The 20,920-nt window shown below is 39.0% G+C and overlaps 1 protein-coding gene across 3 annotated transcripts in view; it reads left to right on the top strand.

Moving 5' to 3' along the window:
* LOC149323708 (CDC42 small effector protein 2) overlaps positions 1-20,920 on the top strand; it is a 102,681-nt gene that overhangs the window by 44,193 nt on the left and 37,568 nt on the right. For all 3 annotated transcript variants that reach the window (XM_089491288.1, XM_089491289.1, XM_089491290.1), the window contains exon 2: positions 19,248-19,576. In XM_089491288.1, coding sequence (XP_089347414.1) covers positions 19,523-19,576 — 54 coding nt within the window. In that variant the 5' untranslated portion in view covers positions 19,248-19,522. The remainder of the gene's footprint in view (positions 1-19,247; positions 19,577-20,920) is intronic.

The following is a 20,920-nucleotide window of genomic DNA, read 5'->3' as shown; positions in this document are numbered from 1 at the left end:
AAATTGACTTGAAGACAGTTAACCTCAACAAAATTAGTCTCTTTAATATCCAACTCCCATTTCTAGTGTAACATATGTTGAAAAACTTAATTTCTCATCTCTTCCTGGATTTATCTGTTACACTCTCAGTAGATTGCTATGTGTGGAAGTAAAGGAGTGGGATGGCTGCCCCTTTCTGTCCTCTCCTGGGAAATAATCTTTGACTGATCACCCCACAACAGAAAAAACAGTTACACATTCCATTTAAATAATACCAAGGTGACCAGCTTCCACATCCATGCATTTGTTGTTGCTGTGTGTCTTCAAACTTACACCAGGTAACAGCAACCCTATATGGGGCTCTTGGCAAGATTTGTTCAGAGAGGGGTTGGCATGCCTTCCTCTATGGCTCAGAGAATGTGATTTGCTCATGGTCACCGAGCAGGTTTCCATAGCCTAGCAGGGATTTGAACCCTGACAGACCTAGTACAGCATTTAAACCATTATGTCACCCTAGCTTTCATGCATATGTGCAACTCAGTAATGTGAGCTGGGAAGAGTGCCTTCTTATATATTTAAATTGGTTCATTTCACCTAAACATCAAATATGGAGTTATCAGGAAAACAAAAGAGGTAAAATCATTTTGTTGTTATGTTCCTTTAAGTAATTTCCACCTTATAGCGAACCTAATGTGATCCTATCACAGGGGTTTGGGGGGCTGAGAGTGTGTGGCTCACTCAGGATCACCCAGTAGGTTTCCACAGCCAAGCAGGGAATCAAACACTGGTCTCCAGAATCATAGTCGAGTATTGAAACCACTGCATCATGCCAGAAGAATAATCTTACAGTACCTTTAATTCTCTTTAAATTGTGCACAGAAACCAGTGAGAAATACTATTTTACAAAGATTATGAGGCAGATAACAAAGCTAGAGTTAAAAACTCAGAGTGTGTTAATGGATTTTTGTCTTTGTTCATATTTATTTAATTATTGGTTGGTCCTGTGTGTTGTATTATAGTGTAAAATGTTTCCATCATTTTTAAGCTCGTATGAGACCACAAAGTGGAGTGGGGAGAGATGTCTTTTTCTTTTCTTTTTTAAGAGTGTGCATATCAGACAGAATTTCCCTGGGTTGTGCTGAGTGCTGTAACACTCACAAAGCATAGAAAATCCAAAAATAACCACATTACTTACCAGACCTTAAATAGTCATATGCCTTGTTAGCTGCAAGAGGAAGTGGTGTGGGAGTAACTGCAGCATAATGTATTATGTGAAAGCAAAATGTCTGTTTAATTTGTAGACTTTTAAAAAGTAATAAACTTATACATGTTTCTAAAGTGAGGAAAAATTGTGTTTATTATGCATTGGGTGCAGGCAATGGCATTAGCTTTAGTGAGGTAATAATAATTAAACCACCAATGTAATAATTTTGCTATCTTGTTGTATATAGAGCTGCAACCTGTTCAATACAGCATTTCAGCTGAGGAATTACTTTGTGTGATGGCTGATATTGGAGCAGTGCCATGCCACTCCTGTAACAATGGAGTGGAGGGAGGCAAGCATGTTGTCTGCAAGGTCATGTTGTACAGCCTGCCAGTTAAACCTCATTCTAGCCTTGGTGACCTTGATGGAGAATCATGGAAGACATAGTCTAACATGTTCATTATTAAAACAACACTGGTGATGCTTCTGTGATAACCTCCAAAGGTGGCTGAAGCTAATTGCCATTCTCTTTCACACTGACCTGAGCCAGAGGGAAAGTGATACATTGTGTTGCAAAGAAAGAACTAAGGCTGAATCTGCATAAACTAAATAATGTGTCCTTACCTTGATCCCAGCCCTGTTTGAGTATACAGTGTTCCTCTCATTCCAATGTGAAAACATTTCTTTTTGATGCCTGAGGGCTTTATTGCAGTTTAAAAGAACCTCCAGTTTACTCTGCTGTCTTTGCGATCTGGTTTTTAAAAACATTTGGTTTGATCCCTGAATTGGGATTGTGGTAGAATGGGAGTGGAGAGAGAAGTTGGTGGGTGGTGACCTAGGACACTTGAGCATTCCTGTCATGGGAGGATAGTTGCCTTGTTTGTAGCAGAGTCTGGTGTCACCCCCACCCCCCATTTTTCAATGGTATTCACATGTGAACTTTCATATACATAGTGTTCCACACATTTGCATGTTTTTGCCTTCCCCTGCTCTACCAGCTAGTTTATAGAAGCACAAGTCAGCAATCAAAATAATGGGAAAACAGAAAAAGGCTATTTGGTTAAACAACTATGCAAATACGTGCATGTATGGTGAAAATTAAAAAAAAAACTGGGGCTGCTACAGTTGTGTAACTGAACATAAACTGATACAATAACATGCATACAGTAGAAACACCCCCAAACTGATTTCAGGTTCAATTAAAACAGTTGTGTGTGGCAGTACAGGGTTCAAACTGGAGCAGGAATACTACACAGATACAGCCCTTGTGCAAATTCAGCCCAAGTGCTCAAGGAACGTCTTTCATAATTGCCAGGACCAGATGAGTTGAGGCCTAACACACAAGCTAAATTCACTTCTTGCACATTCTTATTAGCCCCCTGCCATTGAGCAATACTTATCTGTTATGATACCTCAGCAACCAAAACATGTCCTAGAATACAGTAATGCCATGATCAGAAAGCATAAAATAATCTGCTTGTTGAGCTGATGGTTTAGTGAAAAAAATAATCAGTTGCAGTCATAATCAAAGAATAAAACATGTAAAAAAAGCATAAATAGTCATACATGCACAGATGGGCAAATACCATATTGACATATTTTTGAACTGCATGGAGTCTGTGAAATAAAAAGGGGTAGGGTGCACTTTTCTGCACAGCTGCAGTGCATGTATGTGTGTGCATGCGCTTATGTGCTGTGGCACACACATGCAAACTACTTCTTAAAAATATGGAGAAAAATATTCAAATGCCTAGTCCCAGACTATGTCATGTATGTCATTTTCATTGTTCAAGTGGGTCATACCACCTTAGTATAAAAGTTCCTAGTTAGCAGTGGTATCATACAGAATACTTCAAGGATGGATAGGATATTATAACCTTTAAGGTGCCAAGGAGTACCTGATACTGCCGGCTATATTTCAGGGCAAGGCAGTGACAAACCAGTTCTGAGGGTTCATTGCCTAAGAAAATGCTATGAAATTCATGAGGTCAGTCAACCCCAAGTCACCAGGCAATGTGAAGCACCCCCCCCCCCACACACACACACACACATACACTCACATATGGTTGTTGCAAATATTACTTGCCACAAGTTATTTGCTTTGTGTAGAGTGCATAGAACAATCTTAGAAAAAAACCTAAATCAGCACAAGCTGGCAAACTTTGTGGAGTATTTAATGAATTGAGAGAGAATTTGGGATTAAGCACTGTTGAGGCTTCTTAAGAATGTGTTGACTGTTCTAAATTTTCAAGTGTTGTAACATGTGTTCGTAGTATTAGAGAGGAAGGAAAATAAGTATAGATAAGTACATCATCTTTAGCAGTTTACATATCTCAAGCAAAGAATCAGATATTTAACCTCATTGCCCCAAGAGACATGTAAATCCATCCATAGAAATAACACCCTAAAGACACGTGCCTGCACGCTGTGTTTTCCTGTAAGAAGATCACAAGCAGTGTGGAGCTTTAAGACCATATCTAGTTACAGAAAGAAAACAGTGCTGCTGTGAGTTCATTTGAATTAAATAATACATTTAGTTTTTAGAGCAGCATTCTTCAACCTGATACCCTCTTAGGTCCAAAACACACTGCAGAAATAACCCAGTTTGAGACTGCTTTAACTGCGCTGGTTCAATGCTAGGAAATTCTGGGCACTGTAATTTTGTGAGTCATTTAGTCAATTCTGTCAGAGAGTTCTGGTGCCACAGTAAATTACCATTCCCAGAACTCCCTAGTACTGAGCCAGAGTTGTTAAAGCAGTCTCATTCTGGATTATTTCTGCAGTGTGTTTTGGATCTTAGTTGCAATGCCACCAATATATAATAATAATAATAATAATAATAATAATAATAATAATATAAAATTTTATTTATATTTCCCACTTCTCCCTTCGGATCGAAGCGGGATTACAAGTAAAAATGTCATAAAATACATATAATTCGAAATACGTTAATCAGAAGAGATAAAAGGGGAGGGGTTGTTACAGTATTGCTCACAAACATAAAGATCGAGTCATCATAGTAAAATATTATTCAAAATCAAATTAGAGGAGATCAGTTAGATAGGCCCGCCGGAAATATGATTTTAAAAAAGGAAAATAAACAAGTAATAATATAGGCACATCTCTAGCAGGTTTAGCTGATACAATTCTCTTTCTGATTTTAAAAGATAAGTTTAAAAAAAAGCTTTATAATTGACATAAGGAAACTTATCTGCCAGCACTTACTTACTACATGGTGTTTCCAAGCCCATGAAGTTATCAATAATCTTAGCCAACATCCTCCTCCTTGTTGTTTCATCAAAATGGCAGTGAAGGACATGTGTCTGACCATGAAGGTTAATCTTCAGAGGCAATTTTGCAGAATCTACCCAGGATATGCTAAAGATATTCTTTGAATAATGTGAGCTGATATAACCCTGCAGATGTAGTAGAATGCAACTCCTATTATTGATCATACTGGCTGGTGACGTGTTGCATTCTAGTACCTTTGGAAGTTATCTGCCAAATTAATTATATTCAATTAGGCATTTTATAGTGCAGTACTATGCATGTTTACTCATGTCCCATGGAGTTTAAAGAGGGTTTCTTCTCAATCAGTGTGGTTAGGGTGGTGGTTTCACTACACAATCCTGTACATGGCTATTAAAAATAAGTCTCATCATATTCAGTAGGGTGCACTTCCTGATAGTAGGTAGTGGAGTAGAATTTCAGTCTTAGCCTCAGTATCAATGCAGCAAACAAAGCTTCTCTTGCCTTTAGATAAGTGATCCTGATCAACCAGGCCTAATGCTAATGGGCTATGTAATATGGATTATTGTAAATGGGCCCAAGATTGAAGATGTTAGCACGTGCACACACAGAGCCCATTGGTTTGCATTGTACAAGGCTTGTTACAGTGTGTACTGTATATACCCATGTATAGGCCTAGAAATTTTAGTCTAAAAATTGACCTGAAAAAACAGAATCAATTTATCCATGGGTCAATATAAGTGCTGTACTTTAACTCTTATGTTAATAAAGGAACTATCTCCTGATGGAAGGCAAGAGTGTACTCTGTCCTGGAAGTACTGACCCACCTCTATTCTCTCATCCATCCATCCTTTAGTGTGTGAACACAAACAATTGTGCCTGCTGGAATTTTCTAAGTTCTTTGATACCATTTTCCTTTGCTTTATCCTTTCGATCCTTTGTTACATTCCCCTGAGTTTCACCCTTGACTTATCCTTGGGTCCTATCAAAATCCATAATTTTGGACCCAAAACCTGCCCTCGATTTATACATGAGGTCAACTTATAGTCAAGTATATATGGTAAATACCATCCAGTAAAATAATGTAGGTAGTAAATTATTTCTGCTGAAGATGAGTTTTCAGACCTCCTTTAAGTTCCAGTCAGACTTCAATCTTCAACATATCTTATTAAAACAAACTGTATGACTTTCTAAGAGCATATAATCCTTGCTGAAACAGTTTCACTGGTGGCCAGTCCATTTCCAGGCATAATTCAAATTTCTGGTTTTGACCTATTAAGCCCGATATGCCTTAGGTCCAGACTATCTGATAGCCAGCTTTCCAAGCTCACTTGGTGGGGACACAGGAGAGATCCTTCTCAGTGACTACTCCTAAGCTTTGGAACATCCTCCTAAGGGAGGTTAACTCACCTCTCTCTGCTGTCTTTTTTCTGACAGGGAAAGACCTTCTTGTTTAAATAGACCTTCAGCCTTGGCTGACCAGATTACAGTGATATGCAGTTGGGTGTGGTGGTTTTAGTACATATTGTGTATTTTAACTGTCATGATTGTTTTAATTTTAAAAGTAGTATTTAAATTGGATGGGTGTGTGTAAGTCTTTTTAAAACTTAGATTTTTGGAATGCAAGAATGAAAAAAGCAGTGGTGTTGAAAATGAGCTTTGCCAAGTGGACTGTGAGCCTCCCACTGATGCATGCTTGTGAGTCCCCACTCCAACCCCAAACTATAAATAAGTAAAATGTGCATGCTATTTGAAAGCCTATCCTCTAGCACTCTAAGTTTATAGCTAGGACATCAAAAGTGGAATTGAGGGAGGGGACATTTCGTGGAAATCATGGGAACATGCTGGTCTTCCAGACTCATTATCAATCCCAAGATATTGATGTACAGTTTTTGAAGAGAAGCACAGACCTTTCCTCCTCCTCCTCCTTCTGAGATTGCATCTTCTCTTGTCTGGACATAAAATCAATGCACTTTTATAGAAATGATTTCCACTACAATGTGAGTTAGAGATGTTTGAGATCAAAATCATATAGTTGACAGGTTCAAATGTATTGTCTGCCCCTTGTTCCAGGATGATTTCTTGCTTCTTTCCTCCTTTCCATTTTTTCTTTCTGAAAACGGCATACTGTCCAAGCTGTGATAGACAGATTGAGTGGAGGAAAGAAACTTTAATTCCAAGCTATTTGTGAGCACCTACAGTCCTCCTTCCTCTTCTGGTCTTCTGTACATGTTATCTCTTCCTTTCAACACTGAAATGCACCAGTTACCACACTTCCTGTCTGAAGTTGCAGCAAAGAAGTGGGGCAGTAAAAAGACAAGATAGGCTGAGCCTTAAAGTGAGTCTGTTGAAAATTTGAAAGCAGAGAATTACTGCTTTTGGATGGTAGTTTCAGTTTTATATACTTCAAGTTAGTCTTGTATTCTGTTCAAAACTGTGAGATTAGAATAATTTATGCCAAGGACAAAAAAATTTTTTCTCACATTCTTACTTTAGGTTATAATAACAGTTTGATAGCATAATGCAAAGTGAACTTTTGATGATATTTGAAAACTATCCTGCTTCCCACTCATTCACCTTCCAACAGTTCTTTCACTTCTTCCTGCATATATTTATAATGGCTAGACAGGGTTGTCCCCCCCCCCCCCCCAATTAGACAAGTGTGCTTTCTGAATTTTGATAATTCAGTAAGGGATTTCATTTATGAGGGGGGAAATTATTGAGAGACAACATTCTCTTGATTCATTATTAACTATGCAGAAGGAGTTTAAATAGAAGGGCTCTTCACCTAGGCAGCTCAGCTGGCAAGATTGGGATGAATTGTAGCAGTGATGGAGAAAGAGATGGTCCATCTCAGTTTGCCCCTCATAGGTAGGGAGAATTATAGTGGCCAGTGAACCACTAACTGTAAGATGCTGTAGTAACAGAGAACCAGGTTGCAGAAGCTAGTTTCCTGCATTTGACAGACAGTTTCCACACTACAGTTATAGTAGTTTGATGCCACCTTAACTACTTCAGCTCTGTCTTATGGAATCATGGGATTTGTACTTTGGTGAATGACAATGTTAAGAGGTCTGGCAAATAATTCTAAGCACATCACCATACTACAGGTTTCCCAGATTGCCAGATGATGTGGCTGTGACTCTTAAAGTGGGATCAAACTGTTGTAGTTAGGTAGTGTGGAACCCCTAGCAGTTAATGTGTGTTAAGCAGAAATATCCCACCCATCGATTCATTCCTTTGCCCGGGGGGGGGGGGGGAGGTGTTCTAAGTATGTCAAGTTGGCCTTTCTAGCTGTGAGAAGGAACAAATGTTCTACCTAATTATCCATGGTCAGGCATACTATTCTCTTTCCTCAGGGCACCACTTCGCCTGTTTGATGCAGCTGACTGGTTGTCTATGACATGATTCAGCAAGTTACCCATCTTTTTCTTTTTGTCTAGAGCAGTATGCAACATTTGCTAGTTTCACTATGAATGGCTGTGTGCAATTCAAAACCTTCTTCAGGTCACATCTTGATAGTGCTTCTGTAGCAGTACTCTTATTTTTTTAAGGCCCATATATGGAGAAAGTGGGATTTGTGTGTTAATATAGAACTTTTTCAAGCTCTCATGACAGAAGAAATCACAATAGCCATGCATAGTCAACTTGTAGTGGTACTTCCCTTGTCTGTCTCTCATCATCTTTCTCCTTCTCACCTGCTCACTCCTGTCTACACTCATCTTTGCCCTCATTCCCTGTTTGTCTCCCCACTCCCATATTTGTCTCTTTTCTCCTTTTCTCTGCTTAACAACTACTGGCAAAATATTGTTGCCTTCCTTTCTCTCTCTCTCTCTTTCTACCCACCCACTATATCACGCTGTGATGACCACTTATTTCTCTACCACTAAGTTTCTTCTATGACAGCATCCTGGACCTTTTCATCCCACCGCTGTCATATAAATGTCACAAGCACTTGTACTTTTAACCCCAAAGTATGTTTGAATTTGTAGGCGCATGATATGTATTTAAGTGCCAAACCAGCCTCTATCTGAAACAGGAATAAAACTTTATTTGCAAGAAGGTTTAAACAATGTTTTGCTTATTGAGATGCTGCACATGTTTGTTACTTTAAAGTTTCCTTCAGTTACAGTTTTCATTAACTTTCCCACACTCCCTCCAGCAATTAACATACTTATATCCAAGACCATCACACTGTCCTTGTCTTTAGGTTCTTTTCCTAAACCCACACCAGCCACCAAGGCTAACAATATCCCACATGATATTACACTACAGCAACTCCCTTTCCCAGAGTTCTGTAAGTGTCCTGAGTCCCTCCCTTCTGGACTCTAACTGCCCCTCTCTGGACATGGCAGACCCTACTCAGTCTCAAACTGTATTTCACCATAATGGTATGATGAATACTTCTCTGATGCAGTAATCTTATGCAGCAAATTTTGGTCTTTCAGCACCATAACATAAAACTCACACTCCATGGCACAATTTTGTGGGTTTTTTTGTTTTGTTTTTTGATAACCACAATTTCAAACAGGGATCTTCAAAGCATTTTCACTTTGAAATAGGGCAATTTTACTGAAAATGGGACAAAATTGACATTTATATTAAAAAGATGGGATGATCTGGAAATATGGAAAAAATGGCACTGTCCCATTTAAAACAGTACATATAGTGAGCCTACCTAATTCTCATTTCTAAATTTGTCTCTTCTCTACTTCCTCATCCATTTTTCTCTTTCCTTATTTCTTCTTCTACTTTGCATCTCCCAACTACACTGATATTCCTTTACTCTTCACTACCACATCCCCAAATCCTTGAAGCCATGACTGGAATATATTCATTTCTGAGTATTTTAAAACTGTAAGTCATGTGAAACTCAATAGGCCTTGCATCTGAAGAGACATATGCAGATAGGATGTCCCTTATGACCTCTCTTTCCCTACATTGTGATTCCAATCATTTATCACCCTGTTCTCCAAATATTTGGTTATTCCTAGTGCATTACTGTAATTATAATTATTTTGGAAGAGAGGGGAGATACCACAAACTGAATGTGAAAGCAAGCCACCTAGCCAGCCAGCCAATGTGGGGCACTGGTTGGTGAGAGCAACCTATTAAAAACATAGAATCATAGAGTTGGAAGAGACCGCAAGGGCCATCCCATCCAACCCCCTGCCATGCAGGAAATCACAATGAAAGCATCCACGACAGATGGCCATCCAGCCTCTGCTTAAAGACCTCCAAGGAAGGAGACTCTATCACCTTCCGAGGAAGTGCATTCCACTGTCGAACAGCCCTTACTGTCAGGAAGTTCCTCCTAATGTTGAGGTGGAATCTCTTTTCCTGTAGCTTGCTCCGGGTCCTAGTCTCTGGAGCAGCAGAAAACAAGGTGGCTCCCTCCTCAATATGACATCCCTTCAAGTATTTAAACAGGACTATCATATCGCCTCTATCATATCACCTCTTAACCTTCTCTTCCCCAAGCTAAACACCCCCAGGTCCCTGAGTCTTTCCTCATAGGGCATGGTTTCCACACCCTTCACTATTTTAGTTGCCCTCCTTTGGACACACTACAGTACTACTATTGTGGTGCCCAGAACTGGACACAATATTCCAGGTGAGGTCTGACCAAAGCAGAATAGAGTGGCACTATTACTTCCCTTGATCTAGACACTATACTTTTATTGATGCAGCCTAAAATTGCATTGGCTCTTTTAGCTACCACATGGCACTGTCGACTCATGTTCAACTCCTAGATCCCTTTCACATGTAGTCTCATTCAGGTCCTATATCTATGCATTTTATTTTTCCGCCGTAAGTGCAGTACCTTACATTTCTCCATGTTAAATTGTTAGATTGTAAGCCTGAGGGCAGGGAACTGTCCAATTAAAAAGATTGTATGTACAGCACTGTGTAAATTTACAGCGCTTTATAAATAAAGGTTAATAATAATAATAATAATAATAATAGTAGTTCAATTTGTTAGCTGTGGCCCAGCTTTCTAGTCTATTCAGGTCATTTGGAATTTTGATCCTGTCCTCTGGAGTGTTAGCTACTCCTCCTAGTTTGGTATCAACAGAATTTGAAAAACTTTGACCTCTGCATGGGAATGTTTTTGTTGTTATCATTATAGCTCATGGCATTACTGTATTTGATTACAGATTATAATAGGTTGTTAAAAGAGCTTGTAAAATTACATTTTGAACCAAAGAAATTTTTTCCTTAAAAAAAATCTGAAAGACATGCTTTGAGCAACTATGGTTGATGCTTAATGTTTCATCCATAATGGCATCACCAGGCCCTGCCCTCTATGATGTTAACAAGCTATAAGCTTTGGTTTCACCCTAAAATTATGGGGCCCGACCTGGCAAACCTGTTGAGGACATCAGTGCAATTGTACCCACCCATTCCTATGCCCCAGTTCCTGGTACTGAAAGGCATTTCCTCTCAGGTCCTGGATATAATTTTATAGCTCTAATGGCCAGTAAAAGCCATTGATTGTTTTGTCCTCCATGGATTTAGTAGATACTGCCTGTTATGACAGTAAATTCTACAGTTAGTGAGAAGAGGTTATTAATAATGGCTATCAAAGGCCTTAATCTACCAAACATATGTCTGTTTAAATTTAGGTAACAATAAAGTGACTAAATCCTTATTGCCATTTAGAGGGAATGTTTTTGAAAGCCCCTTGTGAAGACTTCTTCTCCCCCTTCTTTATTTTTATTTTTCACAAATTGGTCTATTCTCAGTTGTAAGCTACAAAAGCCAGACAAAAGACCAGCTCTTAAAGTGGGTAAATAGTACAGTTCCAGTGGGGATTTAGAATGCACTTCAGTTTATATGAAGGTAATAATGGTCCTCTGCATCAGAGTTCATACAGTTATGGGTGCAAATAATATGGAAAGATTTCCTGCTGTGAGCATTAATGCTGTCTATAACTCTTATGTTGTTAATACATTCTTCACTCCAGTTAATAAGGTTATAGATCTAATATGATTAGAAATTCATTATAGGGCTCTCTCTTACTTGGAATACTATTGCTGAATTATGTAACAGTAAAACATCCAATTAAAAGTATTGGTTGCCTTCACCTATGCTTCAGTCTTGTTTTAAGAGGATAATCTAGCGGGCCTTCAGTTAAGCTGTGAAGCCTAGACAGGCAAGTATTGTACTGAGTGTAAAACAGTTCTCTCTCCAAATGTAGCATTAACGTCTTAATCCTGCCTCTCGTCCTACTGTACTTCTGAAAGAATAGTAAGAATTATACTTCTAGTTCAAGGTGCTGAGCAGCCTGATAATAATGTGTAAAGGTGTACACATGAAAAGCTTTTCATATGATTGCACTCAATAGTAAGCAACAATATTCACTTACAGTCAATGCCTATTTTGGAAATACTTGCTGAAACTGCTTTGAAATTTATTTTTAAAACTTTTATTGGCAAGGCTATGGCATATTTTAAATCTTCAGTTGCAAGACTTCTACAATTCCTGTGTAGTTGGAGTTTGGCTGTGTGGCTTACTCTTGTAGGTACCTATTGGATGATGCCTCTGACATCATCAGTGACATCATTGTGTTGACAAACAGCACCCTCTAATGCCTATGAAATTCCTTTGTTGTGTGCTTTCAAGTCATTTCTGACCTATGGCAACCCTAAGGTGACCCTATCATGGGGTTTTCTTGGGAAAATTTGGCTTCCCCTAGGGCTGAAAGTGTGTGACTTACTGGATCTCTAATTACTGCCATTTCAGGAGCCAATTTTCAGCATAATCTGAGGATGATGCACTCAGATGCAGCTCAACAATAATATAGCAGAGTATGGAAGCAAAAAGAATCCAGGTATTGGCAATGAACTGATCACTTTCCACACTGAAAAAACTCATCCAAGTCCTTGGAGATTCTTTATCTTGAATTGCAATATACGAATATTTACAAACTCCTCTCTGACTCCTATCAACTTCTCCGTCTGTAGTACATCAGCTTACAGCTTCAATTCAAACCAAACCACAAGCAATTTCAAGGCACATCTGCCTCCTGTGATTTTGGTCTGAAACATCAAGAAAAAGTATAGGGGCAGAGAAGGTATGTTATAGCAATATCAGTAATTATCAGCTTCAGATGATACATCAGCTGCAACCCTTCCTGGAACCTGAAAACTGTGGTACATGTGCTGGTAACCTCACAACTTGACTTCTGTAATGCGCTCTACATAGGGCTACCCTTATGCTTAGTTCAGAAATTTAAATTAGTCCAAAATATGGCATCCAGATTAGTCACTGAGAGATCTAGAGGTGACCATATAACACCGATTTTAAAATCTCTTCACTGGCTGCCTATTAGTTTCCAGGCACAGTACAAATTGATGACCCTTAAAGCCCTTCATGGCTTGGGTCCAGCCTACTTGCAGGATCTCCTTCGTCCATATAATCTGCCCCACACACTTAGGTCATCTGGGAAAATTTTACTACAGCCAACAAAGACCAGGCTGGCTGCAATTACCCAGAGGGCCATTTCATCTGCTGCTCCCAAATTATGGAATGGCCTCCTGGAGGAGATCCAACATATTACCAACCTTGACAGCTTTAAAAAGGCTGTCAAGATGGATCTCTTCCAACAGACCTTCCCTGAATGACTGTCTCACTTGCCCCCACTGATGGGGACTATCCTAATGACTACCCCATGATGTCCTGTTCTTGTGATTTTAAATTATTTTAACTGTATTTTATTATAGTCATTGTTGTGTTGTAATTATTATGTTGATTTGGTTTAAGGAGAGAGGGGATAGTGGGGTTTATTTTATTGTATTATATGATTGTTATTGATGTAAGCTGCCTCAATCTTATCTAAGAGGTGGCACATAAATAATAATAATAATAATAATAATAATAATAATAATAATAATTCTATACCACTTATTAGTGCACTTCAGCACTCCCTAAGTGGTTTACAATACCTAAGCTAATTTCCCCTAACAAGCTGGGTACTCATTTTAGCAACCTCAGAAGGATGCCAGGGTGAGTCAACCCTGATCTCCTGGCTGATATTGAACTCAAAACCTTGTGGTTTGTGAGTAAGTGGCTTCAGTACAGCATTTAATCACTGCACCACCAGGACTCCTTATCAGCAAAAAGTGGCAGCAGCTTAAAATGATAGCCACAAAATTACCCTTCTACTACCCTGAAAGTTTTAGTCCTGAAATTAAGAAAGCTGGGGTAGATTTTTGTGTGGAAGGACTGAGTTCTTGTCAATTCAAGTACTCAAAGCAAATTCTGAGCTCATGAGTCTCTAATTATAAGTATTTTACCTGCTCCTTTAAAAAAACGTCTTTACACTCCTGCAGGACGAAGGCAAGACTACACTTCTCAGCATTAGGAAGTAGCTTTTCATCTAGTAATCAGTCGATAGCAGATCCTGGTATACTTTCTCCTTTCTGTGTTCCTGAAACTTTAGTTCTAAATCCAGTTGCTAGTCCCATACAGAGTGGACCAATTAAATCAGTATAATTAACTGAACAGTTATGTAATTCCACTGAGTCGTTTGATCTACTCTCTATAAGACAAGCAGATGGATTTAGACCACAATGCCTTAAATTATTTTGGAAAAAGAAAAAACAAATTAGCAAGTTGCAACTCAGTAAATCCTTTTCCAGTATACTGGCTTGATACCATGTTTTTGAGAGGGATTCAAACATCCCATGGAGTAGCATAATTGTCTACCTATTTGGATCTTCATGTGCATTTTGCAAAATGTGTGCCCAAATGCTTTCATTTTCTCTTCTCTCCCCAAAAGAACAGCCATAATGCTTTCATGGTCTCAGAATGAGAAAGTTATATGCTTAAATCTCCTTTCCAAGAACAATAAAAATTAATTTTTAACTAGAATGCTGCTGCTGAATGCCAGGTCAGTGAATAAAAATACCATCATTCAAGACTTGACCCTGAATATACATGCCAATCTGGGTCCCACATTGGGTCCCATACTGGGGGAAAGGTGGGGTATTAATTATTTAACTAAACAAACAAACAAACCTACCTGTTTTTTATATCCCAGATTGGATGGTACTGAATGTGTGTGTATCCCGATCATTTGGAATGCCCTTCTGTGAGAAGAAAGGTTGGCCCCCTCCCTGCTTGCCTTTCGTCGGCAAGCAAAAACAGTTTTATTCAGGCAGGCTTTTAATGTGTAATCATGGGATTGCTTTTATATGGCATGTTTGTTATATGGGGTGGGTACTGTGGTTGTAATGTGGTTTTATTATGGTTTTAATGTTTATAATTGTATATTGTTTTAGCTGATGTTTTGAATTGTTTATTGTAATATGTTTGTTAGAATTTTTATTTTATTATCCAGATATAGAGATATTTGTCCCCTCATCTGTCTATTCTTCCCTGCCTATGTTTCTGCCTATTTTGTTTTGTTTTGTTTGATGTCTTTAATGTTTTTAATGTGTTTATACTATTACTGTTTAATTCTGTTTTAATACTGGGAATTGGGGGGGGTAGGTCTAGGGTTTGATTCTTTTTGAATTTGATGTATTTTACTGTTGTAACCCGCCCGGATTCTTCGTGATTGGGCGGGCTAGAAATAAATCATCATCATCATCATCATCATCATCATTATTTGTGAGCTGCCTTAGGTCCCTTTTTGGGAGAAAGGCAGCATATAAATCCAACCAATAAATAAATTTCTCACCTAGATCCATTTGTTACTACATGATGAGATACATATAGGAACATCAGAAAAGCTATGTTGGATCAGGCAAAAGATCTGTCTACTCCAACATTTTGTTCAGTACAGTGGCCTATCTGGTGCTGGTAGAAAGTTCATTATTAGACTTGATGCACTCCCACTCATGTCCCACAACAACTGATATACAGAAATGTACTGATACTGGAGGTGAAACAGCCATTCTGACTAGTAGCCACAGTGGCGGTTGGGATAGAGGGAGCACTTATGGACTGTGTAACTATGGTCTTGGTAAAGAATTGCTTTCTCTTTTCTGTCTTGACTCTCCCATCACCTAGTCTCAGTGGATGACCCTGGGTCATAGTTCATCTTATATACCTTCTCCACATCTTGCATAATTTTGTGCACCAATATTTTCTCTTCTCTTACTTGCCTTTTCTCCCCTGATTTAAAGAGCTCTGTGTGTTGTAACCTTTCTTCATAGGGCAATTGCTCCAGACCCTTGAGCTTTCTGATTGCCCTTTCCTGTGCTTTTTCTAGAGTGACCAGAACTATACACAGTATTCCATATGTGTTCACCCCACAGATTGGTATAAGGGCAGTACGATACTGGCCATTTTATTTTTAATTCCTTTTCTACTTATACATACATGGATGTTTATGCTTAATGGAATTCAGAAACATGAGTAGGGGACTAATTAAAATGGCCTGCTCCAGGAGACTGATTAATCAGTGTGATTTTCTGATGGCTCTTCTGTATTTCTCTGTCATTTCAGTAAACAATTCTGTTGATGTCAGGAATAGGGAAATAGCCATGGTATTTTCCTCAATAGCTCCTGACTGTTTTCTCTTGCTGATCAGGGTCAGATTGTTTGAAAGACTGCATTCTTCTTTACAAGCCTTTTTGGGTCTTAAATGGGAGGATATCATTGTCCCCTGATTGTTTTCCTCTCAGCTTTTTTATTCAGGCAGGTGTTTGATATCGAAGCTGGATTGTTGCTGAGATGTTGTTTGATAGGGTAGCAATGCTTTATTTTTTAATTTATGCATTTTAATTGCATGTTGAATCTATTTTTCAAGTTGCATTTGTTTTAATTTAATTTTATCATTGTTGCTAGTTTTAGTGTTATTTGTTGGGAGAAAGCTGGGATATAAATTGAATGAGTGAATAAATAAAATAATACAGGTTGAGTCTCCCTTATCTGGAATTCTGAAATCCAAAATATTCCATAACCCAAACCTTTTTTCATCAGTGGTTGAGATAGTGACACTTTTGCTTTCTGATGGTTCAATGTATACAAATACATTTAATACAAAAGTATTAAAATATTGTATAAGATTACGTTTAGGCTATGTGTGTAATGTATATGAAACTTAAATGCATTTTACGTTTAGAGTTGGGTTGCATCTCCAAGATTCCTCATTATGAACATATATGCAAATATAGGTATTTCAAAATAAAATAAAAAATCCCAAAATGCCTCTGGTCCCAAGGATTTCAGATAAGGGAGACTCAGCCCGTAGAGGAATTGCTATTCTATCACACATTACTTTGTCTGGGATCTGATAATAGTTATATTTATGATCTAGTTTAATTATACTCCATATATAAGCCTATGTTTTTGTAATGCTTTCTAAGTTCAGTAAATAGTATAAAATAAAAGCAGATTGGAGTTCCCAGTCTACAGGTGTTGGGATCTGCAGATGGAAATACCCACAAAGCTAGGCAGGGTTTTTGGCTCTTGCTGGTGACCAGCATTTTTGATCCATTCACCAGAAGCAAACAGTGATCTGGTCCAAGAAGGAAAAGTGGCTGACCACACTGAAGTTGTGTTCTTTGGCCCTCTGCCTTTTGAAATGTACTCAGTGCTCAGTCAAAGGATAGACAGAGGCATACTTTCTTTGCTATCCAGTGTCAACAGAATGAACCGTATTCTCACAAGAAAAGGAAAGAAATAGTCTTCTTCAAACACAGTGACACATGTTTAGCTGTCAAATCTCTCCAGCAGATCTTTCCAGAGTCTCAGGCTGACCAATGAAAATATCCTCTTGTGACATTTGCCCATCTAGTCCTGGCTGGTTGAAGTAAATGTCACCCAGATGACCTGAGTGTCCAACATGGATTATTTGGAAGGAGGCAATTCTGTAGGTAACCAGGATCTAAACCATGTAAGACTTTAAAGATAATAACCAACACTTTGTACTTTGCCTGGAAACTAACTGCCAGCCAGTGGAGTGATTTTAATATTGATGTGATATGGTTACCCTACAGGTACCAATGATCAATCTAACTGCCATATTTTTAACTATTTGAAGTTTCCAAACTTGGTACAAAGGTAGCACATTCCAAAGTCCAGTTCTGAAGTTACCAGGGCATGTACTACCATCTTTAGGTTTTCTAATTTTAGGAAGTGATACATTTCCTCTTTTATATATATATATATATATATATATATATACAATGTGGAGCATTTCCCCCCATTTTAGTCAGAGCTATAGGCCAGGAGCACCTCATGTGACTGTATGACCACTACAGAACAGTGCATCTTGGTAAACAGTATTCTGTTGTTGGCATAGATCATGCCTGGGGTGAAAGGGAAAAGAAGGAAAGAAACTTCAAGGAAGTACTTTATAACTGGAATCATAGAATCTTAGAGATAGAAGGAACTTCAGTCCAATCTCCTTGCCACTTGAGAATACTGGAATTAGAGAAATTACAAAAGTGGTTCTAGTACAAAATATTGTGTCCAGCCTTAGGATTAGAAGTTTGGTTCAAGTGCCAAGCAGAATGAAAATACTGTGGCACTTTGGACCTTGCTGAGATGGGAGATTATTTCTGAAAGGTGAAAAAGGTGAACAACTTTTGTTTCCCACCCTCATGAAACTTCCTCCAACTGTGATGTATAATGCTAAAGAGTGCATGTTTAGGGCTAGCTGACATTCCAAAATTATGTGTATCTGTATAAGAAGAGAAATTAGGGGAAGTTTCTCCATGTAATTTAACTCTGTGACTCAAAATATCATGGCACATTTCAGCCTGTTCCCATAGCCCCATCCTGGATACGTCTGATGAACTCAAGGTTCTTTCTTCCCCCATGTGACATGCTCAACATTTTATGTTTAGCTGTCATTAGCATGCTGTAGTAACTGAACATAGTTCTTGGTCAGGGTGGTGGTGGTTAATGTTTAATTTATGAACAAATGCACTTCTGCATACCAAGGAGTTTACCAAGTATGCAGGTGCTAGTACTTTATTGTTTTAATGCCCCTCGATCTACTTCCCATGCAGTTGGTAAAGGACCACCCACATGCAGTACTGAAAGGAATGATGGGAGCACATAAATTCACGAAGGCTTCTAATTGTGCATGTTAGAGTTCCATATCTTTTGATGTAATGTATCTTGACCTTGATTTACAAGGATAATATTGGGAGAATAGGTAATACTGTATGCTACAAAGTAAAATCACTGGGAGGATAATACTTATTACCCTTTCAGAGTTACATAGTTTCAGGTTAGGGATTAACTAGCCCTTCAGTCTCACGAAAGAATGGACGGAGTCTAGTGTGTGTCAGTTTTTCCATTCCAGGAGCTTAAAACCTTTTAAGGTAACAGTTCATACTTCAAATATTATTTTTCCATTTTGAAAACACTACTATTTAGAGCAGCAGTGTAACAGTAGTTAAATTATGTTAGTCTGGCAGCATGTGAGCTCAAATACCACCCGCACACTTAAAGAAGACTGGGTTATTTAACAGGCTGGCAACATGAACAAATGAACATGAATAAGTGTTACAGGGGAGTGGAGAACTGTGCCCTTTCAGAGACTTAACTGGATTAAGAAATGAATATTACTTCTCAAGAGCTGGGGGGACTTCATTGTCTTGTGATATTGTGATATTATGTAAAAAAAATACACAAATGAAAGTACAGTGAAATGTGTACTTTGATTCTCTGCATTTTGAGATTTTTCCCCTACAGATTGCATTGTAGCAAAAACATGAGCCTTGTATGCTCTGATATGTAATGTCAAACCTATACTATTCTGTAAATAGAGTCTGTTGAGTAAATATTGGGATTTTAACCAGCTAATTCAGGAGTTGTAACATATATGTTGTCCCTTTTCTTTTTCCAGGTTACTACTAATAACTGAAGAAAAACCCATTTTGGTGATGCCAGAAGCAATATCTTGAGAGTAAAGAGAGAGAGAAGACCACTACTAGATGCAAGCTTGAATTATATTGTAGGGACTGAAGCTGTAAAGGCAACATTTTATTTATTAGCTGTGGCTGCTCGTGAACACTGACTGGGTGAACACTGAAACACTGACTGCGGAGATACTCTCTTACAAATTTGGAGCTTTGTGTCTTGCTCCTAACTTTGGGATTTGCACTTTGAACTGTTAACAAAATGAGTGAGTTCTGGTTGTGTTTCAACTGCTGTATTGCAGAACAGCCTCAGCCTGTAAGTATGGATTTTATTTTACACTTATAGTTTAGTGACGTTTGTTACACTTAGCACCCTTCACTTCTCTGCTTCTTTACGGCAGTATTTAAAATTACCAAATTGTCTACTGACTGAGTTGCTGAAGCCATCAGACCGCTGTCTTTTGCATACTATGCCTTTTATTCCTAAAGTCTGCTAGTGCCTTGAAATGGGCCTCCTTTTGATGTGCCTGGTGTGATTTTCAGACTGGTTTTTTCATGTTAAAGCAGGTTGTATTTGATGTCCCAGCAATACTTCTCTTTCATTTGATAGTGTTGTAGTGGTTGCAGTGTGATGTAGTGGCTTTGGTGTTGGAGCACGACTGTGGGAGACCAGGATTTGAATCCCCACACGGTCACAGAAACCCATGGGATAACCTTGGGCAAGTGACACTCCCTCAACCTTACAGCAATAACAGACTTCCTATGAATAAATCTTGCCAAGAAAGCCCTACAACAAGGTCACCATAAATAGAAGTTGACTTGGAGGCACATAACAGGAACAACAAATATGCATGTGTGTACCCCACCCTTGTTGGATATCAACTAGTCAGCTGTCGGTATCCACAGGGGATCTGCTCCAGACACACACACACACACACACACCATGGATACTAAAATCCTTGGATGCTCAAGTCTGCATTGTCCCCAATGGTGGTGCAGCCACACAGCTGTGCCACCATTGGGGACAATGGGACTTGTCCTCCCTCCCTCCTTCCTTCCCTCTTGGCTCTCATTGGTGGCAGGTGGACGGGCAGCCACCTCCTCTGCCACAGCTTCCTCCTCCTGCTTCTTCCTCCTGCACTGCTGCCTCTTCTTCCTCTTTCTCCTGCTTCTTCTTCTTCCTCCTCCACTGCCACCTCCTCCTCTCATTTCCTTCTGCTCCTCCTCCCACCTCCTCTGCTGCCACCTCTTCCTCCTTTTCCTCTTCCTCCTGTCTCTTCCTCCTCCTCTTCCTTCTCATCCTCCTCTGCCTCTGATGTTTCCTCTTTCGCTGTCACCTCACTGTGGGCTTGCTGTCTGCAGATGTTTAAATCCGCGGATGGCAAGTCTGCTGATATGGTGAGTGGATTGTATTATAATGTGTGTGCATGTACCTTACAGTAGTTGGTTCCTATTGAGGCTGCTAAGCAAAAGCCAAAGTAGCCATTATTTTCCAGAAAAACACACTGAAGTTGCAGTCTGATTCATGTGCAGTGTAGTGCAGTCATTTACAAAAGTCTCAGTTCTTATATATCCATCATAGCACTCTGTCAGTTTAGCCTTTAAGTCTCCCCACCCCCCCCCCAAAAAAAAAAGAAGATTAGGCTATGGGGGAACAATT

Source organism: Sceloporus occidentalis, unplaced genomic scaffold (assembly GCF_023333645.1).
Source record: "Sceloporus occidentalis isolate IW3139 unplaced genomic scaffold, rSceOcc1.0.p SCAF_1, whole genome shotgun sequence".
NCBI lineage: Eukaryota > Metazoa > Chordata > Lepidosauria > Squamata > Phrynosomatidae > Sceloporus > Sceloporus occidentalis.
Note: the sequence above shows the minus strand (reverse complement) of the source record. Positions and strands in the feature narration are given on the sequence as shown.